The sequence below is a fragment of the Geospiza fortis genome, unplaced genomic scaffold, assembly GCF_000277835.1.
Source record: "Geospiza fortis unplaced genomic scaffold, GeoFor_1.0 scaffold194, whole genome shotgun sequence".
Taxonomy (NCBI): domain Eukaryota; kingdom Metazoa; phylum Chordata; class Aves; order Passeriformes; family Thraupidae; genus Geospiza; species Geospiza fortis.
In genome coordinates, this window is record NW_005054322.1 from 5,547,495 (window position 1) to 5,572,230 (window position 24,736).

The 24,736-nt window shown below is 39.3% G+C and overlaps 1 protein-coding gene across 1 annotated transcript in view; it reads left to right on the top strand.

The window, feature by feature from the left end:
• Nucleotides 1–24,736, top strand: part of WDFY2 (WD repeat and FYVE domain containing 2) — a 65,781-nt gene that overhangs the window by 19,949 nt on the left and 21,096 nt on the right. Inside the window, exons 2-4 of the mRNA XM_031056786.1 lie at nt 12,005–12,072; nt 17,129–17,202; nt 24,067–24,121. Of these exons, the coding sequence (XP_030912646.1) occupies nt 12,005–12,072; nt 17,129–17,202; nt 24,067–24,121 (197 nt within the window). The remainder of the gene's footprint in view (nt 1–12,004; nt 12,073–17,128; nt 17,203–24,066; nt 24,122–24,736) is intronic.

Below are 24,736 nucleotides of genomic sequence, written 5' to 3' on the forward strand. Positions count from 1 at the left end.
TGCTGGACTCTTTTTGGTACAGCCATGGACAGAACCATGCTTCCTTGTGACACAGAGGCTGCATCCAGGGGGGAGGCGATGGCTCAGAACAGAGAGGGTTCAGTTTTGGAGACCCCCCGGCCCCAGGGGGTAGACAAGTATGGGGGGGACAAGAGGTCCCGAGAGCGAGAGAAAACTGTGCTTTTTTTGGAACTGGTCAAAGCACCCTTAAAAGGACAACCCTCGAAGCAGCTCTGATCCATGCACGGTGGTGAGAGCACTGGGCATGCAAGGAAGAGGTCACCATGGCCCCAAGAAGGACTCCTCTCCTCTTGATGGACTGAAATTGAGTATTTACAGGGTGATGGATGGAGAGTTGAAATTTGGAAGATGTATTGGAAATGTGGTGGGGGGAGGAGGAAATGCTTTTTGTGGAGTTTTCATTTTCGAGGTGTGTGTGTGCGTGTGTGTGTGTGTGTGGTTTTTTTTCTTTTGTAGTTTAGTTAATAAACTTTTTTCTAAGGTAGAGGCCTGCTTTGCTTATTTCCTGGTCACATCTCACAGCAAACACCAGGGAAGTATATTTTCATGGGGCACTGGCATTGTGCCAGTGTCAAACCATGACAGAATCTGAAGATGTTATGCTTTGTATTAGCTTGTAATAAGATTTAAAAGTGAGAGGCTGCCAAGCAGTGAAGCATGTCTTTAGAGATGACTTTGTCTCACAACCTCAAATCTATTTCTTCCAAGATAATACTGATATTTTCCCTATGATTGGCAGCAGTAAAAATCTGGAGGATGCAAGCTGAGACAGCATCTGGACAGGAATTGCAACCCTCTAAAAATGCCAGTAAAGTAAGGTAGAATAAGGTGCTAGCAAAGAGATTGTTATAATATTTGATGCTTTTGCCATGAACCAGAATCTGTCGCTTATAGCAAAGAGGAAGTTACCCTTGAGACAGTGACCGGGTAATTGAACTGAGGTTGCTACAGGCTTTGTTGGTTTGGTTAGTCACCTGAGCGGTGGTGTCCTATCAGGACACAGTTCCACCAGGCATCTTTACAAGACTGCACTGCAATATGTTGCACCATTTCACATATTTGAAGAATGTATTTTTTGTACCTGAGAAGCTCCTGTGTCAAGGCTTTCCAGTTCTGTTTTCACAAGGGGAAAGTTTGATGCAAAGGGTCAAGATTTTTCTTGGTATTTGATAGTGTCTGCCTATTGCTCTCCTTTATAATTTTCTTTTCACCTCTCTTGCCAGAAACTTGTGGTTCTGGGATTGCCCTTGAGAGCTGTGGCTGACAAATCCTCTGTTCCCTTCCCTAACAGTCTGGACTAGTTGTCTAACCCAAATTAGCAGATAAGCTGATTGGGTCTGGTGAGATGTCGTGTGCAGAAGAAATTACTAAGTGGATAGCGGTGTATTGCAGAGAGAATCTAATAGTGACAAATGTATTTTTTCCTCTTTCATCCATAGTTTGTAAGTTTTTAAATCCTGCCAGCATGAAGAAAAAACCATGTACAACTGCTGCAAATAAACACTGCTAGGGTACATACAGGAAGAAGATGCATAAAGAAAAGAATGATAATGCTCTTATAATTTAGCAGGTTGTTTGTGTCTGGATTGCTGCATTTAGTACAAAGATGACAGTTCAGACAGGATATTGTCTCATTAGTGGGATTGGAAAGCAGGTAAGGGGAACAGAACACAAGAACAGCTTTTCCAAGAGACTGGAAAGATTGATTACCTTAAAGAGGCAGCATGTAAGAAATTATGAGTATACATAGCAATTAACCAGTGGAGAAGGTAGAGACAACAGAACTTCTAGTCTCGTAGGAGGAGAGCAAGAAGATGTTTATTGAAATTTGCTGTTTCAAGATTGAAATTTACTGCTTTAAACATGATAGAATAAAATTAATACAGTATGGACTACAATGCTGAAGAATAGAAAAACTGCAACTAGGCCATATGAAAGAAGTAGCTGAATATAAAGAGGCCCTGCATGTTTGAGAGATATTTTTTAAAATAATAAAACCTAAAGTTTAGGATGGAATATTCAGTCTCACAATACAGGTTTGAAGATGGTTTCCATTCAACTCTGTTGATTTCCATCTCCCCATGCAACCCCCACGAGAATGCAGAGATGACAAGCTGACTGGCTTTTAAGCCCTTGAACTGCCAGATCACCTTTAAATTACAGAGTCAGAAGTTGGGTTTTGCTGGGCTTTGCTGGCACCTCACAACACACTGCAGTATGCATGGTAAGAAGAAATATGAGAGCCTTTGGTAAAGCATTTCAGGGCTACAGTTCCTTTGCAGCTATTGTACAAACCTTTCAGGACAGGGTTTGGTTTGCATAGCTTTGCCCTGCTTTTTTGATCCCTTTTTGCTGGTGCTAATTCTGTTGACCTTGCTGGTTTCCTTCCCAGACTACTGAGACTCCCCAGCCAAAGTTGTCCAGCTGGGCCAGAGCAGCAGAGTGGCTTCTTATCTCCTCTAGAAGAGTAAAGCCTGTAGGAGCTGAGGACAATGAAAACATCTCTGAGTCAGGCTGCCCGGAGGGGAAAATGGCAATGAGCAGAAAAGCTGAGGGAACATTTTATCACCCATGAATCATTGTTCAAGTTCAGCTGGAGGAACTGGAAATGTGATTTCTCTGCAGAAAGTCCTTGATGCCTCAAGAAGAGCATTAGCAGAGGCACCTTGGTGTGGCACAGAGCACACAAATACATTTCTAGTAGACATGTTTGTTGTATCTGAAAAAACAGTACTGTAATTGTTCAGCAGTATTTAAAAATCAAAAGCCTGTCTCTTCTTATAGAAAGTGTTTCAATGAATGATGCAGATGACTTAGGTCCAGAAATTAAAATGCTGAGAGAGGGCACCACCCTAAATATGTGGAAATGTGGCTTCCTTCCTCTGCAGTAAAGGCATAATTTATTAGATGTTACACTGGATTGTTAACCAAACGTTTATATGAAAAATAAGTTGAGGCCTAAGGGTATGACTTAATTTAGAGCTTGGGATCAAATATCCATCTTCTCCTGTAAATTAACCTTTATGTGACTGTGATTTATTACAAAGCACCATACTGGTGGTATGTATTTTGAAAATTAGTATGTTCAGCTTTCACTTCACAGATCCACTTTTTTATCAGTTGAATAATGCATTCATTTTTGAGCAGAGTGAAGCATGCAAGACTTAAAAATTATCAATAAGTTGATAGCCAGTAGGATTTTTGGAGAAAAAGTGTTTTGCTGGACAGGTGTTCCAACCAGGCAGCTGGAAGGAGGACAGTGACCTGGTGGGTTCTAGTTCTTCACCTTTGCTACATGGGCAATTTAGAGGGGTGTAGCAGAGTTTGTTTCTTGCAAATTCTGGATCCACTGGGTATTTTTAGCATGGTTCCACTGAGTCACTTACTGCATAGCAGGCCTGTATTTTAATCTAATGAGGATCTTTCTAATAACTTCCATTACTGAAACATTTGAATGTGGGAAGGAGGTGAAAGTAATTGGATTGCAATAATTAAATCATCCAATGCAATTACCTTCAAAAGGTTGTGTGTTTATGCTTCCTGAATGCAAACAGGAATTGATCAGTACGGGCAGCTCCAAAGCTGCATCTGTTCTGGAAGGGAAATCATTTGGTGGGGTATGGGTGAAGGAGGTCTGTGGATAAGAGAGAGATGAAGATCATTTTGTTACCCCAAAGATCTGTAAGGAAGACTGGTCCATAATTTTTAATGTAGAGGTAATTTTGAAACTTTGCTTGGAAGAAGTCCCAATGTGATGTTACACTTGTTTAATTCTTTCCAAAGCTGTAGGTTCATGCTCACTGGGAACTCCAGCCCTGCATTTACAGAAAAATTTAGCTTCCCTACAGCTGGGATGTGGTGTAGTCACTACACTGCTTCTTATGACACATGATGAGAACTGATTTTGTGGAGCTGCTGAAGACCTGAGGCAGCTTGGCTCTCTGAACCTTGTTCTAGTAACCTCAACGTAATGGAGCATTTTTCTGTGGTTGTGACTTATGGTTCAGTTTTTGGGTCTCTACTTAACCAAAGTTTCCGAAGTGGAAACTGGTCAGAATGTGGTTTTTGTCCCATGCCTGAAGAGCAGAGCTTGCACTGCTCCCAGGCATGTGTACTCAGCTAGATGGAAAAATCACTGAACTGCATTGTTTATTGTCCAGAAAACTGAAAAATGGGTAGAAACTGTTTCACAGCTGAGTAGTAAAGCTGTCATGTCACTATCTGATTTTTTTTTTTTAGGTCATAAAAATTAATTTCTCCTGATATTGTCTCCTATAAATCTTTGGTTTTTAGTCACTTCCCACAAAATACCCAAACAAGCCTTCTATGTAAACCAAAACTGTGTTAAATAAAATGGTGTCAATTTCTCTGAGGTGTAAGTACAACTGATGGGTATAACACCCTGAGAAACCCATGCAATCCTCTTGCTGCATATAACCTACCTAAACTTTGACATTTTCCCTGTTATGCAATGTGCATCTGCATTTAGTTACAGCAGCATGAATTAAATAGGGAAACATCTTATTAAGCATGGTTTGACTGCTTAGTATGCTTTGTGTGACAAAAATCCTGCCTTTCAGTCCATCTGCCTGCTTGCTGGGCACTCTGTTTTGTGCAATGGTTTTTTTATATCACTGGGTGGGATTGACAGCACACTTGAATGTTCAAGTGCTCATGAGACTCCTTCCTTCCTCACAGCTGGTGGCTGAGCTACTGCTCAGAGATCCAGCTGCCTCCAGCACACGGGTTTTGGTGTGCTCCTGCGCTGTTCACATCCAGGGCTGTGTGAAGTCCTTGCTTGGTTCACCCCCCTTCCTGTTTCTCTGGTGCTTCTGAGCTTTGTGTATGAGGATTTCTGGATTGGTGACAATGGCAGCAGTGTTTTGGATACAACAGCAGGATGTCAAAGGTGCTGGTTGTTGGGAGCTGGCCCAGGTTCCTCTTGAAGTCAGATCTTACTGCTTCTGTGGCTTTGCAGGGCTTGAAAGATACAGAGCATCTCTCATTATTCAAAATTATTCTCAGTTATTCAAAATACAGATACAGGGTATCTTATCATTATTCAAAATACTTCCATTTTATGGGAAGCCCAATGATGAGTTACAGACCAAGGTTACCATGAGGATATTTTATCTTCTAGAAATGCCTTTATGTAATCAGTGCTAAGAGAGAACCTCTGTAAAACAGTCTGTCCTTCAGAACTCTTTAATCTTTTCCCCATACATTTTCCCCCTTTCCTGAACTTGTAGCTTTTGCAGTTTAATTTCAGAAACTGAACCTGCCCTTTTGTAATATGAAAGACCCTAGACCAGATCTACAGTGATCATAGAATCATAGGGTATCCTGGCTTGGAAGGGACCCACAAGGATCACCAAGTCCAACTCCTGGACCTGCACAGGACTCTCCAAGAATTCCACAGCATGCCCGAGAGCTTTGTCCAAATGCTTTTTGAACTTCAGCAGGCTTGGTGCTGTTACCAATTCCCTGGGGAGCCTGTTACAGTGAAGAACTTTTTCCTAATATCCAACCTAAACTTCCCCTCACTCAGCTTCATGTCGTTCCATCAGGTTCTATTGCTGGCCTCCTGAGAGAAGAGATCAGTACCTGCCCTTCCACTTTGCCCAGGCAGGAAGCTGTAGACTGCTACGAGGTCCCCTCTCAGTCTCCTCCAGGCTGAACAGGCCAAGTGAGCTCAGCCACTCCTCATGTGGCTTCCCCTCCAGGACCCTTCACCATCCCTATAGCCTCTATCGCATGCTCTCTAAATAGCTTTATATCCTTCTTATACTGTGGCTGCATAGCTGTACATGGTCTCAGTCTCAGAAAAAGTCCAGTCAGTTAATCTTTGACTGGTTCAGCTGAAATCACACATTTGTTCATCAAAACCAGGGAAAACAAGGTGGCACCTGGAATGTGCCCTAACATTTCAGGGTACGTGCAGAACCCTCCATCCCAGTTGTGTGATAGGCTTTGTGAGAATTAGTATGGGTGAGTCTGAGTGGGAGACAGTCATGCACTTCCCTGGGCCTTTGGTGTTGGGTTTGGTGGGGGTGATGTGGGAGTACTAGGGTTTTGTCTTGATTTTTTTTTTTTTTGTTTTGCTTTTCATTTAGGAGGACATAGGATAAGGACTGTTAGAAAAAGTCTTCTTGTTGCCTGAGGCTTTGGCACTCTGCTATTACATTTCTATTTGTTTTCCCTGACATGCAAGCTGGCCCATAAACTAGTTCTGGTTTTGATTTTTGCTTGTATATGCTTTCTTTCAAATTTTATTGGAGAGATGGAACTCCTCATCACTGGTTCCAGTACACTGGCAGTGATTCATGAGCTGCCACTAAGCATGAAAGATCCTTTATTCACAGTAGGGTTCCATATCACTGAGCAGGGGAAGTCAGAATCTCTTCACATCTCTGCAAAAAGTCTCTGGACACATTGGGAAATTTATAGTACTGTATAATTCAGCTTATGCAGTTGTTAAACAATTTTTCTTATCCTACTTCTATTGGCAGTGTGTCCCTGCTAAAGGTGATAAAGCCATCAGTGGTGTACTTGGACTTCAAAGGCTACTATTGTCATGTTTGTTTAGTGACACCAGGTAGAGCTTTTGCTGTCACAAATGCAGATACTTAGTTTCTACAGAAACATGTCTTTTGAACACTTCTGAATTGTCTGTTATTGGATATTTAGGAATAGGTGGAGTTTCTTTTCAACACTGAAGAAGTCTTCAGTGTATTGATGGTAAGAACATGTGCTAGTACTCCATTAGATATGCCTGAAACCTCACAGATTGGACTAATGCTTATATAACATCATAATATCTTTTTGTTTCTTCTGTCAGTGAATAGCTGGAGGAGTGTTTTAAAGGACTTTTCACAATAGTTTAGTGTATTCCTTTTCCTTTTTCAAAACTGTTCTGAAACTGTGTTAAATCAGTTCTGTAATTAGAACAGTGGACAGTAGGAAATGTTTCTTTTTAACCATGTCATTTGCACTGTTCACATATCCCCCTTTCCCAAGGAGCTATTATGTGGGGTCTCTGAATAAGCCTGATGACTTTAGAAAGTGACAGATTAAAGTTTCTGCACCTCTGTAATTTGTGTCCTCACTACAAATAAGAATAAAACTATTAAATAATAAAATAAAAACTTTAAAATAATTTCACATTTCATTTGCTGCTTAGCGGTTTTGGTCACTCAGCAAAACAAGAGATAAAATAATCCTGCAGTATATGGTCCAAGGTACAAACAATAAGGGCTACATTAAAATGCCATTTAAAACAATTTCCCAAGAATACCTATGAAATAATGTGGTAAATTATTTGTATTGAGGGTTACCTCTGTTCTGTTAGACTCTGGTGTATGTCTGGGGCAGGAAGGTGATAACATTACAGAAGTGCATCTTCAGCAAAGAGAAACTTTTTAAAAGACAGAAGTAAGAAAGGAAAAAAAATGAACAGGAGAGGAAGGGTCTGTTATGGGAAACAGATATATTAGGTTTCCTCACTCAAACTGTGGAAGTAGAACTGGTGGGTTTATGGATATTCTGGAGAAGTGGAATGTTATCAGGATCTTGTTTCTTGAGGTAATGGATCTCCCTACCACAGACTTCCCTGTATTGCAACATGCAAACATCTTGGGCCAGTGCTTTGACACATCAGCATGTCTGTACTGTGTGCAGTACCAGTGCTTGTCTTTTGCCTTAATTTCGTGCAAGGCATAAAGGAGAAAAGACAGGAGCCCTGCTATGAGTCACTCACAGAAACTCAACTCCAGCATTCCAAGCAACACTGACTTTTCCAGCAGTGAGGTGATTGCTCAGGCCAGAGTAGGGATAGAGCATCCAACCTTGCGACATTGTGCATATTTTCATGAGGCACACTGCAGCCTAAGATACACAAAGTTTGGTTTGTATGAACAGATTGTTTTTATCAGAAATGAGATACCAGTGACTGAGTAAGTTTCTGTAGATGGTGATGCACAGAGCTGCCACACTAAGGTGGATGTGCTGCTCTTGACATGGGCACCTCCATGAGTAGTAGGTGCCCAAGTGAGCTCACCTCCTGCACAGCCTGGCAGTGTGCTTGAGACCTGCTGGTACATCCACAGCCACCTGGACCTTAGCACATTCTTTTCATCATAACAGAGAGAAGCAATTTTTCTTTTAAAATCGGCAATTTTCACATCCCCTTAATATATGAAGACATAGCCTGTCTTTTGTATGGCAGAATTATTTCTATACAGCCTGTCTCATTTAAAAATAAATCATCTCTGTTATGAAAAGACTAGAAGAATATCCATCGATTTGACAGCTTCTAAAAATCTTTCCAAGTCAATTCACTGGCAACAAAATGAAGGGACAACTCATTTCCATGGTGATGCTGACTGAATCACTCTAGAGCAGCTGAAGAATGAATCCTGGCCCAGGTGGGTGCTGTTTAAGTCCAGTAACCATGCAAGCAGCAAGTACTCCACACGCTGGATATCCATTAAAAAAGCTTATTTTCATTCATGCTTGGGTTTTTTTCTTTGCATTCTTTAGAAGCTCCAAAAGCTCTGGGTTTCACATCTAGTAGGTAGTATTCTGTAAAAAAGTAAATGGAAATGGAACTTCAGCTGAAAAAGGATGTGCTCTTCCAAGAACATTTGGGTTCTCCCAAACTGAGTAGTTGGTATGGTTTATTCTTTAGCCCAAATCTACTTTGAGAAAAACTTACCTAGAAAAGTTTGCTGAACTGAGGGTGGTTTTCCTTCTTTCAATAAAATGCTTTTTCTGTTTCAGTGATCTTTAAGAGAAGAAAATTCTGAGTCATCATATCCTGACATAAGGAATAATTTTCATGCTTTTACATAAACTTATAGATGGATATTGGAAATCCATTATAATGCTTAATATAAATTTTAAATGTTTGCTTTAAAGACATGCATAGTAATTAAATTAATTAATTGTAAAGTAATTAATTTTAAAATTAATTGTTTACAAGATCTTTTATTTCAGATTATTTACTGGTGAGATACTTATTTCTCTAAAGAATTGCATGAACTGGCTTGCTGGTTATGTCTCTTTTCACACACCTTACAGTTAGATGACATCTTTTCATAGTATTTTTATTCTTTGAATGCTTTGTTTCTCATTTAGTTGTCATTTAGTCACATGATTTAGTCCTTGAATGGAAATATATTTGACTACACTAAGAAATGAGTTTACTGTGTACCTATAGAAGAGGCCTATATTAGTAGAAGTAGCTTCACTCATAATAGTTTTTTTCTCCAGCAGTTTTTTTCTTTGTTTGTTTTAAACTTTACTAGAAAATATGTTTTGCTTCATTATCATTCATCTAAAATCTTAAAATTGATGTAACTGTCAATTTGATTAGAAATTCCGCAGTGGGTACAGTTTAATAAACAATGACAAAATCAACGCAAAGCATTCAAATTATTGCCATTTTTGCACATAAAAATTCATTTTTATTTCCTGCAGCTTTTGAAAGATCTGTTCTTCTATACAGTCCTTTCCTAGCAAGCTGAATTATTTGTAAGATGTTGTACTGGATTTATTATTTGCAGGAGAGTCAGAGGGGAGAGGAAGGGCAATGTTGTTGAAGCCTGGGGATTTTAAAACAGATAGCACTTGAATACCTAGATTGGGATGGTCAAGAAAGGCAGGTCTCTCACAGGTGCATTTCCTCAGGGTGGTTTCATATTCAGTTATTTCAGCTCCCTGTGATTCATCCCATTATTTTTTTGTACACACTTATTCATTGCCACGATGACCTCACTTGTCAAGGACAAACACATTTGTAAGAGCTCATCCATTTGGGAAACTGAGTGGTTGATATGCATCTAGAGCTTCTGGTCAACAGCCATGATCAGCTGTGGGGAGAAATGACAGAAGGATTTGTCTGTCCCTCTCACCATCAAAGATACATCAGCCTTGTTATTGGCCAGTGAATTGTGCCTTATAAAAAGTTTTGGCAGCTTTGCTTCAGAGCTGCTGCTGTGTTCAACACAAAAAGGCCATTATACTTAGGACATAATTATAATGAATGTTGCATGTTTTGAGTAATTTGTGAGAGCTTTCTAACCCTGGAACTTGTTAACCCAGTGAAGGGTTAGTTTTTAGGGTAACATACCCTGTCAAAGTGTGTGCTTGAGATATTTCTACAATGATTCAGCTTGTGTAGTGCCCAAATATGCAAGGTCTCAGAATTATTTGCTGTAAAAGGAGTTTGAAGGCAGGGTAAGATGAGCAGAAACTTGATTTTGGACATAAGCAACACAGGAAGACAAAGTGCTCCAGCCTTTACTTTGAAGTTTGAAGGATAGATTACTAGTTCTTGAATTGCTTTATTATGCATGGCATCTCAATTCAGACTGTATTTGTGTATGTAATGCCTTAGATCAATTTATATTCCTTTATGATGTATTTCTTGTATTATGACATTGCTCTGAATTTGTACTGACTAAAGAGGGCTGCAATCTTCTTTTTGAATAAAATGAAGCAACAATAGAAATGATCATGCAGTCCTTTCCATAAGCTGTATTTCCATGTTTCATGTACTGGAAAGAGACATTCTTGCTTGTTTCTTTTTCCTTAATAGTATCAAGTGCAAGTTATAGAAACAGTAGTTTTTTAGATCCCTCCTGCATTTGCTGTTGCATAGTAATTTTGATGGAAAAGACTGAGTAGAAGTGGGTGATGGGTCAAAATCTATGCTAACATGTTGCTGTCTTGGATAACTATGTTTTCCTAGAGAAGGTTAATACATTCAGTGTAAATCAATAAAGCATGAATACAGCATTATATGGAGAGTTTTCTGGTTAACATGAGATATAAGGACTAGAGCAACAGGGGGCTGTAAGTGAGGTGACAGTGGGCTATGCAGAAACAAGTAAGAGGTTAATGCTGCTTTAACTGTTGACACTGTTACTAGACATGTTTTGATGAAATTAATTGATGAACTGAAGTTAAGACAGAGCTTCAAGTATAAGGAGGCTTCAGAGACTGGACCAAAAGAAGCAAATGGTAATGAGGGCTGAAATAATAAATATTTAATGACCCAGATGGTGCATCAGTCCAGATTCTCTGCTATAGAAACAAGCAACAAATGTCTCAAATCTCTGAATGACATGGATTGAGTAACAGGCATCTGACAGTATAATATGATTATGAGAAAGCAAAAGTAATCCTGAGATACATTGGGAAGATCTTCTAGTAGAGAGGAAACTGCTGATGTGTTTGTAGGGAGCACTGTGTGATTCTAAGGGCCTCTATTCAAAGACACCAACTCCAAACTGATGAGGCAGAGGAGACCTGCAAGGCTGCTTGTCACATTTGTCATCCTCTTCAGAGAAGGATAAGTCTGTCTTCTTTGTGCTCAGTGGCTCATAGCACTCTGCATGCATGGAGGAGAGGAAAGGCCCTGAAGCTGAAGAGGTCATTTTTGGCACAAATGGACATAACCTTAGTAATAAGCCGCTGAAAATTTCAGAACTTCCTTCTTTTTCTTAGGGGTTTTCCCACAGCAGAACAATGAAACAACAGGCAGCAGATGGGCCAAGGCCTACCCTGAGAGCAGGGGGAAAGTTTCTGCAGAGACTGGAAGGGCTGATACAGGAATGCTCTACTGGGCTACTTGTGGTGCCCCAAATTCTCATGTGAAGCATTGAATGAACAGCCATGTTCAAGTCCTTGTAAAGCAAAGAACTAAAAGCCATAGCAGCTTCCAAATATTGTTGAGATATGTTCAACCAAGTTGTTGAATACTGAATGGAACCAAGGAGTCTACCCTCATCACCTTACAGAGGTTAATCTGAAGCTGATGTATCAGGCTGGTGTAGGAGTTCACGGGTTTACTTTCCCTGTCAGCAAAATAATTTAATTTTGAAGAACATGTTGTACATTCATCATGACCACTTTGCTTTCATTCAGTCATGATTATTTTTTAATTCTTCCTCACATGTATGTTGTGCTTTTTCTTTTACAGAACAGTTCGTGTCTGGCTGAAGAGAGACAGTGGGCAGTACTGGCCCAGTATATACCATGCAATGCCATGTAAGTATAAGGAGAAGGTGCAATATCTACTGTGCATTTGCAAAGTAGTTTTGATGAAGCTTCATGCCTATGACTGTTTGCACGCTTACATCTCTCTATCAGATGTTATTCTTGAACAATGCTCTTGGTACTGGTGAAGCTTTAGAAAGTTACATGCTAATGCTTCTGAGAGGCATGAGAGATTACAGCAGTAAAAGCGTACAGACATGTTAGCAAGGGGTAAGCATTTAATGCAAACACAGGTTTTAAAATATGGGAACTCAAAATGTGGTCTTGCATTCTGCCCCTAATGGAGTCCATAAAGCTTTGTAAGTCTCCGGTATAAATCACTCTGGCCTTCCTACTGTGTATGCTCAGTCCATTAGAGTACAATGGTAAATGGTTTTATTTGGTAAGAACTTAATATTCCATGGCACCTAATGTGATAGAGAGGATACTAGACAGGGAAGGCAGCTCTTCCAATTTAGAAGCAGAATCATTTTACCTTTGCAATTGAACGTGGAAAACCAAATTTCCCTGATGGATCCCTCCATTATGTCTCCTCTCCCAAAGAGAGTGTTCATGCTTTGAGAAACTGCAGATCAATGTCCATTTTCCCAAGAGAGAGTTGAAGAAATGACAGCCCTTGCGGTTTGCTGTAACCCCTGTGTTGAGTGCAGGAATATAATTTTGTAGGTCATCGGAGGCAGGCGTATGCTAATGCTCCTCAGTCAGCTTCAATTAGATGTGCTGGGTTAGCCTGTCTTTGGAAAGCTTGTAAAGCTGACCTTAAATCCAGATTGGGGAGCGCATATCAGGTCTCATGGAGGTATTCATACTGTCTGGAGAAAGGATTATTTTAAGCTAAGATAGGTAGATTTGGAAGAAACATCTGTCTACATGATAGCTAAAATATTTAATAGGTGTAAGTTTTAGTAGAAAAACATCAATTTGGGACTCTAGGGCAAGCATGGTATTTGCCTGCTTTAAGAAAACAGTTTGGTAGAGAGGAGGACTCCCCATCTTCCTTTGTTGATAGACTAGCTCATAAGAACATGTCAGTCCTCAAAGGTACTTTCTGCTCAAGATTTTGCCCGAGAAGGTATTGGGAACTAGCTAATGGTGTGGCAGTCTCTGGAGCTCTGTCATGATCACTGGCAGTGGCCTGAGTTCCCTTGATTGGTCCTAAGAGGTTTGCCTTCCCCAGCCAAACTGTTATGAAATAGCCTTTCTAGCTATTTGACATTGAGACTTCTCTTTTTCCATGTGGTATTTTTGTGTACATCTGCATATTTGAATCTCATTAGGTTCTCCTCTGGTCTTAGTAAAGCTGTGTTATTGCCAGTAATAACTGTTTCAGTGGAAATGATGGAGTAGATCCGGTTCCACTGAAGGCAGACTATTTCAAAGCTCCTTCATAAATTTGAAGACCTGACAGTGCTCCTTCACTTCATAGGCTGGTAAGCTTTTGAGGCATGAGATACTGAAATTATATTGGGTTATTCAACAATTTCAAAAATCATCAGGTATAATTAACAACTGAAGCAATTACAATCAGTCATGCCGTTAAGCTTGGAAATCATAGAAAGGGCTCTGAGTCAGAATCTGTACAAGTCTGCACTTGACTGAAAATGATGGTTTTGTCTGTTTCTGTGTTGATCACCTTTTTGATGGTGCTCTGCTGTAGGTTCATACTGGGTTTTGTTGTTTAAAGAACAATGACTGCTGAAAGTTTCTTTGTGTAAAAATGTAGTAGGCACAATGGTGCCTTTGTGCTGCTTAGCAAGCTGTGAGTGGCAGTCCTACGTCTAGGTATCCCATTAACATTGAGTTGTGACTGACTGTGGTGATGTGTGACCCAATCTATTTTATGATTTGCTATCAGGTAGCCTCAATAACTGAGTTTGCAGACTAGCTCCTCTGGGAAATGAGAAGGATGAGGAGTTGGGTTGACTCAGTGATGTGCTTTGGTCAAGTTCTGCACCCAAACAGGGTCATCAATGCATTTTGAATGTCAAAATCATTAAATACCTAATGGTAAAAAAGGCCAAGATTATAGATCTCTTCTGAGCTTAGAGATAGGATTTCTCCTAATTGGGAAAGTTTTATGTCCTGCCTGTGGGTGATTCTATGGTCAAAAAATTCTGGACAACACAGTGGCCATATTTTTGATCATCATCTCCAGCCCATGAGAAAGAAAAGAGTTCTAGCTGAAACCTTGCAAATCCATTTCCTTCACACCAGTGTCATCTCAACATCTGATTAACAACAGAGCTCTGTAAACATGTAACCCTGGTTAGATGTGTACTCTTGATTACATGTGACCATTGTTATATTTGTCACTTTGGGCAGAGGATTAAAAAAATAGCTTAGCAGACAAAAATTTATGAAAGGTAAAGAAACTGTAGTCAAGAGTCAAGTAAGCTTTTCTAATAAAAAACCCAACAAAACTAAAACACATGAAAAGACCTAAATGCAACCAAAAAACCCTATTACAGATGTAGAATGGAGTAAAGGATTTATTGTACTGGTGAACAATGGAGTATCCAGTCTTTGAGGCAGATAATACACTGCTTGTTCTTATGATGGTTTTTGTAACTAACACTTTGCTTTGAACAGGAGGGTGAAACAACTGCAATGCAAAACATGCTCCTTTGGTCTCAAACTGTGTCATGTTTAGGCACTTCAGAGGGGAGTCCCAGAAATTGCAGGGACCAAGTCTCTATTTCTCTTCTGATTCTGTCAGCCTCTAATAAAGGTGACACACTTTTCAGAGCATGAAATATATAACTGGGATTTTCCTCCATATTTCATCTTCTAAAGGTAAAAAATTAGTGTGTATTTGCCCTGTATTTAAGAAAAATAAATACAGCCAGAATTCTGCATCAGAAATATCCTGCTTGACCTCCATAGTAGTTCAGATCAATCTTTTTCCAGTCTGAAATCTAAATCATAGCTAGGTTCTTAAGTAAAGAGTCTTCAGAGTGCTGTTATTTTTCCTGGATATGTTTTTTAAAGAGTCTTAAATATCTCAGAAGCCTAAGGTTTCAGGGTTTTGTTTTGTTTTTTTCTTTTATTTTCTTCCCCTCTTTTTAATGTGCCTAAGTGCTAAAGTACCTGAATATTGTCTTAATTTTACCAGAGTAAACTGCAGTCGTGTTACTGACATGACTGACTACATCAGCGTAGCTGGTATGGACATAATTTTAGTGCTGACATAATGATTTTTCTAAGTGCACATGTTACTGAAGAGTTCCCTTGGGAAAAATTATTATAGCAAAATATCTTTACACTGCTATGACTGTTTACACACAGGCCTGGAATTCAGAAGTTACTTCTTTTGTAATTGTGTCAAGCAATTGCTTGCATCATTTGCTTCTGAAGTGTTTGGGAAAAGCATACTTCAAATAATTATTTTACCTTAGGCAGCTTCTCAGTGAGGTGCTCATTGCCTTCATGGATAGTGGTAGCTTTTTCAATGTATGCCCAATGTCCAGCATTTAAAAGCTGCTGTGTGACATACGTGTTCTGGCATTAAGTGCCTTTAAACTTATTTGATGTTTATTATGTTTAGAATTGGAGAGTTTTCTGTCCATTTTTTTTCCTACAACCCTTCGTAGAAGCCTCAATATAATAGCAATGCACCACTTCTGGAAGGGGTGATTCCAGTTTGCCTTTTCTAAGGGAGAGGTACAGGAAGGAGCAATTTTGTGACTGTTACTAGGATTTAATTGTTTCCTTTGTGTCAGTTTCCTTGAACTGAAGTCTTTTAATTGATTCAGTTCAGTCAGCCCTTCCAGGAAAGAAAGAAACTGAGGTGCCTGCCTGGATGTGGATCTGATGGGCTTTCTGTTTATGGAACTTGTTCTCCAGGAAACATTTCAAGAGGGAGTCAATACTCAAAATGGAACAAGTTTTATTACACAGTCAACATTGACTCTTCTTCATACAGCTTTGCCGCCAATTAAACTATCAAGGAAGATTTGCTAAGCTATGGGCTGTTTAGTCCTAGGAGAGACATTTCACAAATTGAGAAGATACTGGATCACAAAAGAGAGGACTCCAAGCTTGTTAGTAACACAAACATGTGAGCAATCACAACGGACAGTGGAAGCCAAGAGGGGGGAGAAAAGCAGAACTAAAAGTGCATCTGACTGTACTCTGTATTTGTCATAAGAATATAGTTTATAAAGCTTTATAACTCTTACTGTTACCCTAGCTGCAGTTGGGAATTGCTCCTGAAAAATAATTCCTGAAGGTTTCTGTTGGGACAGCAGGATTCCCAGCTGCATGCTGCTGTGTTGGGTAGTAAAAGCAATTCCTTCTTTCTGAATGTAACTTCACAATTTTTCAATTAAACCAAGCACAGCTCTTGAATTCTTGCAAGGAAACCTGGTTTTACCTTTGATACAAATCCTGCCAGATCCTTGAGGGAGCATACTGTGACCATCTTGTGTTGTGCAATTTCGGGATAAATCCTGATGTTTATTAGAGTAATATCAATGCAATCAAGCAATGGCTAGTTTTAGATAAAAACTTTTATATTGACTACAGTATGTGATACTGTCATAGTGCTGTGATGGAATTGGAGTAGGGGACAGTTGAACTCGATCCTTAATATTAGTTGATATGTTGATTCCCATTGGGAAATTTTCTTACTGCAGGTATAGGATGCAAGCCTCTGGCATAATGTAGTGTTTTGTTTTATTGTCAGCACAGTTCAGGCAAATGTAAAAAACTAAATTATTCAGCTAAGTAATCTCTGATTTATACTGAAATGTCAAGTGCCTGTTATATCAAAGCAGCACCATTCCTCTTATATAAAAGGCTTGTTTAGAGATAACTAGTAGGGAAAAAAAATAGGGAACTGGAGCAAGAAATAGCTATTTTTCCATGTCCTAATAGGATAGGGTTGAATGAATTGCAAGAAAACGTTTCTTTTAATGCTTGTCTATTGGTAAGCTCAAAATGCTGCACAGCATCATAAAGCATGTTAGCTAATTTTAGGCTTTCCAGAACTCCAAGAAAATGAGAATCACAGTTTTGTTAACTTCATCAACATGTTCATTTTTTTCAGCTCCATGTTCATGCATGTCTTTTAACCCGGAAACCAGAAGGCTGTCCATAGGTCTAGACAATGGTACAATCTCAGTAAGTACTTCCAAAGATTTCTAGTTGAAATGCTTCCTTTTTGAGAAGTATGTGTGTGATGATGTGGTGAGAATATTTTTGCCTAGTTTGGGAGACAGACTTTTTAATGATAGTGGAACTAAATCTGTAGTACAGAAAATGTTAGATAATTAAAAATTTTATTCCAGCTGCCACGAAGAGATTGAGTGGGGTTTACTGTATTTATTGGGCAAGTCAACAAACTGTCTTAATTTGCATATCTTTTAAAAAATAACAGAAAAACAGCTGTTGTTTTATTAAATTTAAGTGACTTGTTAATTACATGATACCAAAGTTTTTTGAAAGCAGCAATTAAGAAGAGGAAAAATCATCTTCTTAGAGGCAGAAGGTGGATTTCTGCTCCATGTCTATCTGTTTTTCCAAACTTCAGAGTTCAGATTTTGTTTTCCTCTTCCTTCAGAGGATTTGCTTCTAACTGGCAGTGAGGTTGCTGAGAGATTTGGTTTATTAACATCTGAGATAGAGATGTGTGGAAAGGAAGTAGGATATTAAAAGAGGAGTGTGTCTATTAGATCTCTGACAGAGGGTAGCTGTTTGCCTTATTAATCGGATTTTTCTTGTGGGATGATGAATAAAAAGATGTATCACTTTGGAAGAGTGGAAGAGTCATGGGTCAGAGGTATTTTTCACATATGCCTCATCAATAGATTCCTCTTCCAGTTCAAGATCAGTTTACCATCACTTCATATTTTTCTGCTGTTATCTCTGCCTTATGGACCTTATAACTGAATGAGTGTTTTCAGGCTGATAGAAGGGGCAGCTGTCTGCATTAAAGCCAGTATGGTGTTTGGGAAAGGGGGTGTGACCCTTTTAGCTGTTGCCTGTAGCTCCCTCAAAGATGAGAAGGTTTTGACCCATAAAGCTGTTAATGCCTAGTAGCAGAGTTTTGTGTGCCCGTAGGAGATTTTTCCTTTTGTATTTAGAAGATGGGACAGATTCCAGAGAGTTCTCTGCACCTCTGAAATTCTCTCCTTCCCACTCTGAAATAGCTGAAATTTGCTGATCCTACTAGGCACTTTTGTTTTCACCAGGGCTTTGAGGAATGTGAAGGCAACTGTAAATAAGGTATTTAAATACTCTGGCATGATGGGAGATGTGTCCTTCATCTTGGGGGCATTTTGTTTTGAAGAGTCAGAGAATGCTTCAGAGTAAATGGGGTCAAATATTTTCCATTCTGAAGCTAAAAAAGGTAAATGAGATATGCAGGTGATAAACCTACACGTGACTTTGGATATTTATAGGTTTTCATTGCCACATCTAAGGCAGATTCTATTTGTTGCTAAGCTGGGTTTTTCTTTTCCCAGTCTTCTGGATACAAGTATATAGGAAGGGGGAAGTGCTTGTCTGTGTTGCTTGATTTAGTCTTCTGTAAGCTGCAAGCACTTGTGTGGTGGGGAAAAAATGCACTCCAAAAATTTGTACAAAGGATGAAATGTTTTCATGAAATGTAGCAAACCTACAACTTGTAAGAGTAGTCGCAACTGTAATGTGCTGCAAGAAGTGGTGGAGATGGGAATGGATGAGTAAGGGGTGCCCTGTTTTCAAATCCCGGAAATACTGGGGCATAGAGAACACCCCTGGATATTTGAACGTGGGCTACAACCACTCTCTTGAGGAAAGGATAAATTTTCTTTCCTGGCCCAGCTATGATGATTGGTTTAGCAGAAGAATACATAAGCAGGGCACATTGACCACAAAATAAGAGAACTTACTGCAGCAAGGTGACCTTAGTGCCCTTATTTTAATTTCCTCAAAGGGAAAGTACAGGCAATTTGCTTGAGCAGCTTGAAATATTTGGGAATTAGTCAGCTGCTCCACATTAGCACTTCTGTAATGCCCAGCACACTTGGCTGCTGGGTGCAGGGCCAAACAAAAACCCAAACAAAAAACCATCCAACCATACCAATGAAACCCTGACAATTATTCTGCACCTTCACTTTGGGTAAAAAGAAAGGATTTCTGGTAAGGGCTGTGAGCTGATAGTCATGAGAGTGACACATAATCTTAAATGATTTTTTTTAACAGTGCAAGGAAGTACTTTCTGGTGTAAATGGAGATAAGAAAGTGGAACTGCCTTTTTTATTCTATGTGAAATTTTTGTAAGCTCTATGGATTTTGGTTATAGGTGGGGCACCTCAGGAATGTGTATTCTGCATTTTGAGAAGGATGGGCAGCACTGTCGGCACAGAAAGAAGTTCCAGCAAAGCCACCTCTTTGGTGAAACAAGGCAGCAAGTTCTTGTGAGGTGAGCTTGTATGGCCACCTCTTTGGTGAAACAAGGCAGCGAGTTCTGCTTCTACAGAGAAGAAGAGATTCTTTTTAACCTTTTGTCACTTGTCAGCACGGGGGCTGCACAAACATTTATGCAAGCACAGCACACCATTATCTCGAGTAAAGATTGTCTAGCATCTTGCTTGAAGAGTGGTGGCACCTAATGTAAAAAACCCAAACTTTCTGTTATCTGCTTTTTTTTCACAGTTGGCAAATCTTTTTTTTTTGAGAAGAAATGACATTTTAGGGACTGCTTGCAATCCCTTTTGGAAGACAAACAACTTTATCCTGGACATAAATTCCTTGTTCAGAACTGGAAAAAAACATACTTTAATGGCTGCAAGGTTCTTAAGATAGCACAAGAAACAGAAGAAAGGTCTTCTTCTTGCAATAAACAGATTTCCAATGCCAAGATGAGACTTCTCACCTCTTTCATCTATAAGAAAACTCATTTCCTAGATAAAGTTAAGCATTAGGTTCTGCAGCCAGTAAAAGAGAGATGAATTGTCTTTGGATGCACCCATGTTACTTTTTCTAGAAACCATTATGAAATGGCATAAATTTCTTTCTTCATTTTTGGGGAGATTGAAATGAGGGATTTAGTTTTTAGGTAGCTGAAGATGAATTACATTTCTCTTTTTTTTGCTGACCATGCCTAAGTCTGTATAAAGCTGTTACATACTTTGAGCAGAGCCACAAGGACAACAGGGCACCAGAATAATCCCTTTAGAATTTGTCCTTGGAGATAGTACTTATTAAGAGAAATTCATCTTCCACCTCATCTGATCTTGCAGCTGTCTACAAGTTTGACCAGATTATTAACAGTATTTTGAATACCTGAGACTGAGTCAGGCTCTACCTGCTGATGTACAACCTTCCCCTCTGCTGTTGTGACAAGTTTAGTATTTTTTACCTCAAGAAATGAAATTAAATTATATAATAAAGTGAAAATGCTGTCATTATTTATAGAGACTTGGGGTTTTTTTCCCAACATATATAGATGTAGTGTCTGACAGAAGATTTAAGAGTTTTCATTCTCTTCCATTTCTGAAGCAGTTTTTTTTTTTTTTTGTTCTCTGGAAGACCTGAGAGTGCAGTCAGTCACTTGTGTTAACAGGATAAAGTCAAGCCTATAAAGAGATCTGTAGTGTGTTGTCAAAATGGCATCATCTATCAAAGAGCAGACTGCAAATTCCCCAGGGTAGGAACTAGCCTGTGCATGGGTAACACATAACTCATATATAAAGATTATTAACTCAGAAATGGATTCAGTTGCTTCAGGAGAGTTCTGCATACATGGAGCTCTGGGAAGGCATGGATCTTCCTTAGCTCCTGGACCATGTGACCCAGCCCCATGGCCAAGGACTCTGAATTATTTAAACAAGATGCTGATACTATTTCTAGGATGAGGTTTTACAGAAGTCTTTTGCTCAAGAGAAGTGTGTGGTGGGTGTATGTGTTTCAGTATGAAGGAGGTGTGCTACACAAAGGAATAATTGTGAGTCTTTGTACATCAGTGGACAGCTAGATTTTGACAGTCTTCAAGAATTCTCCTTTGTGCTTTGTGAAGACTTTCATGGTACCAAGTTGCTGTTGTAATAATAAGCTCAACTGAAACAGGCAAGACTGAGCATTAATGTTTTAATTATGACAAAAAGGGAGTAAAGTAGCTCCGAAACCACCTCTGAAGGATAAAGAGTGATCTTGCCAGAAAAGTTGTTTTTAGTCCCTGCAAGGAGGGTGTTTGGTTTTACCATCCTGAGTGCTCTGATGTGTCCCAACCTCTTCTGTGCAAAAGGTGTTGCACAGGACTCAGAAGTCTTTCTCTGTTCTGTTAACAAGCACTGAGTGAGCTGTGTAGGTGACCCCAGCTTTTCCAGCTCATTAAGAAGAGCCAGAAGCTGTCTAATGAGAACTGAGCGTCAGCAGCTCTGAGAGGAGCAAAACATCTACGTAGGCAAGGATAAAAAAAACAACTTCTGCTGGTACAATGTTAAAGAGATGTAGTCGGTGTTTTTGTAGTGCAGATGACACATTTTATGTGCAATAGGGCATGAATTTCTTGAGCAAGGTGCCCTGTGCTAAATTACCTGCCTAGTGACACAACTAATGCATTTGGCCTGAAGAGGGAGAGGGCAATAAGTGCAATGGAAGAACACAAGAGATTATAAAGGGGAGTGGGGAGACCTCCAGAAAGATTAAAAAATGCATCACAAATTACCATGTGATTTCAAAGAAGAAAATTATATGCAAGAAGTCTTTGGGGGAAAAAAATATATCCAGTATTTAGGTTAACTGAAACTGTGTTTATCTTATATGATATTTGTCCTTATTTTGGATGGAGTAGTGTATTGATAGTACATAGCTGTGGTTTATATTTAAGAATACAGTGGTAATCAATACTTGGATACACCTTACAAACCACATATGTTTGATTTATTGTATTATAATGGAGATATTCAAAAGCCTCTTCAGTCTTCCAATGAAACTGTGGGGCTCTTTAGATCACAAAACAGAATAGCAACTTCAAATTTGTTGAGAGAAAAATGCAAATAAAAGTGAGAATGCAATCCACTCTTTACATGCCACCTGAAGTCCCCAGCATCTGTGTGCCACTGCAGTCAGAGACAAGGACAGCCGAACTGATGGGAAAGGCAGACGTATCTTCCCATCACGTGCTGCAGCAATTAGAGCAATTTCTTTTCAGGTAAAAATAGCAGAAAGTTAGCATTCTAGCACAGGGCCCTGCTTCAAATAGGTTTTGTAGTGAGGCATTTCATGTGGTGATACAGTATTCCTCAGGCCGTGGTTAAGGAAAACAAGTTCCCCTGTTAGTTGCTGGAAAGATATAGCAGATTTTAAACTTTCTGGAGTTTGTAGAGCTCAGGTGACCCTGGTATAGAAATCCAGCTGACTTAATTTATTTGTTACTGCTGTTTAAGTAACACTCCCCATTGTAGTCCTCAGCTACCAGAGAAACCTACTGGGAGCTGGAGCAGATTAAGGAAAGGAAGATAGAGAGCAATTTAAGAGAATGTATTTGTAACAAATTTATGAACAGAAACAAAGAGAGAGCAAGATACATAGCTGCCTCAAATCACTCACAGCTGTTTTTTCGGAAGCTGGGATCTGTAGATTTTCCACAGATGAGTACTGTAACCTCTCTACCATGGTGCCAAGCAGATGTGATGTGTTTGAATAATTCTGGTGCTGAAGGCCAGGCAGATTACCTGCAGTGACCTAACAGAAAATGCAGAGTGACTTGTTTTTAAATTGTACTTTGGAAACTGGGGGAAAATACTGGCTTGTTGGGGGTTAGAATGTCTTTTGATCTTTTGCATTAAACATTTGGTTTGCCTTAAAGATAGTGTGTAGGCTTCTGAAGTCCAGTTTTCTGTAGTGCTTTTGGCATGTGCACAAGAACGTTTCACAACTGTATGTTTATCAAATTCGCTTATCTTGTGCTTGTAATGTTTATTTTAGTTTTCCATCCTATTTCAGGTTAAATGAGTTAGGTTTTACTTCTTCTGTCCTCTAGGCAGATTAGCAGTTTCTGTGTAGTTTGCTATAAATTATTAAAATTATGTGGTTTTACACTCCTTCATTTTTTTACTTTGTGTTTCTCTAAATATGTGATGTATGTACACAGATACCTGACAGCTCCCTGAAAGCTACTTCATGTGGTGCTGCCACAAAGCCTACCTTTTGCTTGAGTGTTTTTCCCAGCGAGATGTTGCAGGAGTTTGGTAGTGGTCATTTGAGTAACTCACCTCTTCAAAACAACCTACAGGAACACCCGGGTGGTCTGTGAGCTTAACCACCTGGGACTTTTCCAGGAGCTGACGCTGCCATGCAGACTCTTAGCTGCCATGCTCAACATTTCCCCATGCAAAAGCTATATTGGAAATTGAACAGCAGCACCAAGACAACAGAGCCTGTCCCTATAGGTGTGCTCCTGCCTGGACACAGAGAAGTTTGGGTTTCTGTTTGTCTGAAGCACTGAGAGGCTTTTTAACAGAAACCTGAAGTGCATTCCATTCCTATCGTGTATTTTTGGTACCTAGTCCAGACTGAGAAACTTGGAGGGTCTCTTAGATATTTATATTGTAATTCCTGAGTGCTCAGGTTGGAGTGTATTTAGTGTATGCACACACATGGATACAAATGTACATGTGGGCATACATAGCTGTGCACGTGGGCAGGTTTCTGCCCAGGCAGTCCTGAGCAGCAGGTGTTCACCAGGTCTCAGGTTCCTTATTTTGTGGCACCTCAGCTCACAGCCAGTCATTTCTATCAGCTTTTTTGACTTCTTTTTTAAATGGTTCCCCTTTTATCCATTCCATTCAGAAGCACTCATAATACTGCCTCAGGCAGCTTTAAAAAGTGAAATAATTCAGGGTTTTAGGTACTCAAAATTATTAAAAGTATAGATAGGGCTGGGGTTGTGAAGAAGGGAGAGCTTATGTAGGTAAAGTATTGAAATGTAAACAGTCTCAAACACTTCACATCTCTAAGTCCTGTTTCTTTTGTTTTTTTTTTCTTTCCCTCCCTCAGGAGTTCATTTTATCAGAGGATTACAACAAGATGACACTAGTGAAAAGTTACCAGGGTAAGAACCATGACCCGTGTTAATTGGTTTGTATTGTCATGAATTTTTGTTAATGTTTTCTTAAGGAGTATGAATGGAAAAGTTTCCCTTACAATGATAGATTTTTTTAAACTTATGTAAGTGCTGGTTTTATCAATAGATTTATACTGTGCTTTGTTCTGAGATTACAAGAATTTTAAAAGAGCTGTTTCATGTTCTGTTTTTTCTTTTAAATGTTCCTTTGGAATATCACAGTAGACAGCAAACTGTCCACATTTGGGGAATAGGAGTTTTAATTTTCAATCTTCAGTAATCCAGTGTATCTACTGACACAACTTAGGGTAACCCATGTTTTAAGGCTGAAGCTTTTGGTGTTATATTTCAGTAGCTATCAGTCTGGTTATATTTCAGTAGCTATCATTTCCAATAACCACAATAATTACCACTGAATACTTCTCCTAGTAAAAGGTCAAGAAATGCCAGTCCATACCTTTTCTAATTGGAATCTGGTGTTCAGTAATGTGATGTTTCAGAAACCTAGCTATTCATCCTATTCCAACCTCTAATGGACACTGTTTTTGACAGGTATTTTTATAAAAGTAACAAATACATATGACAATTTATTCTTATATTTTT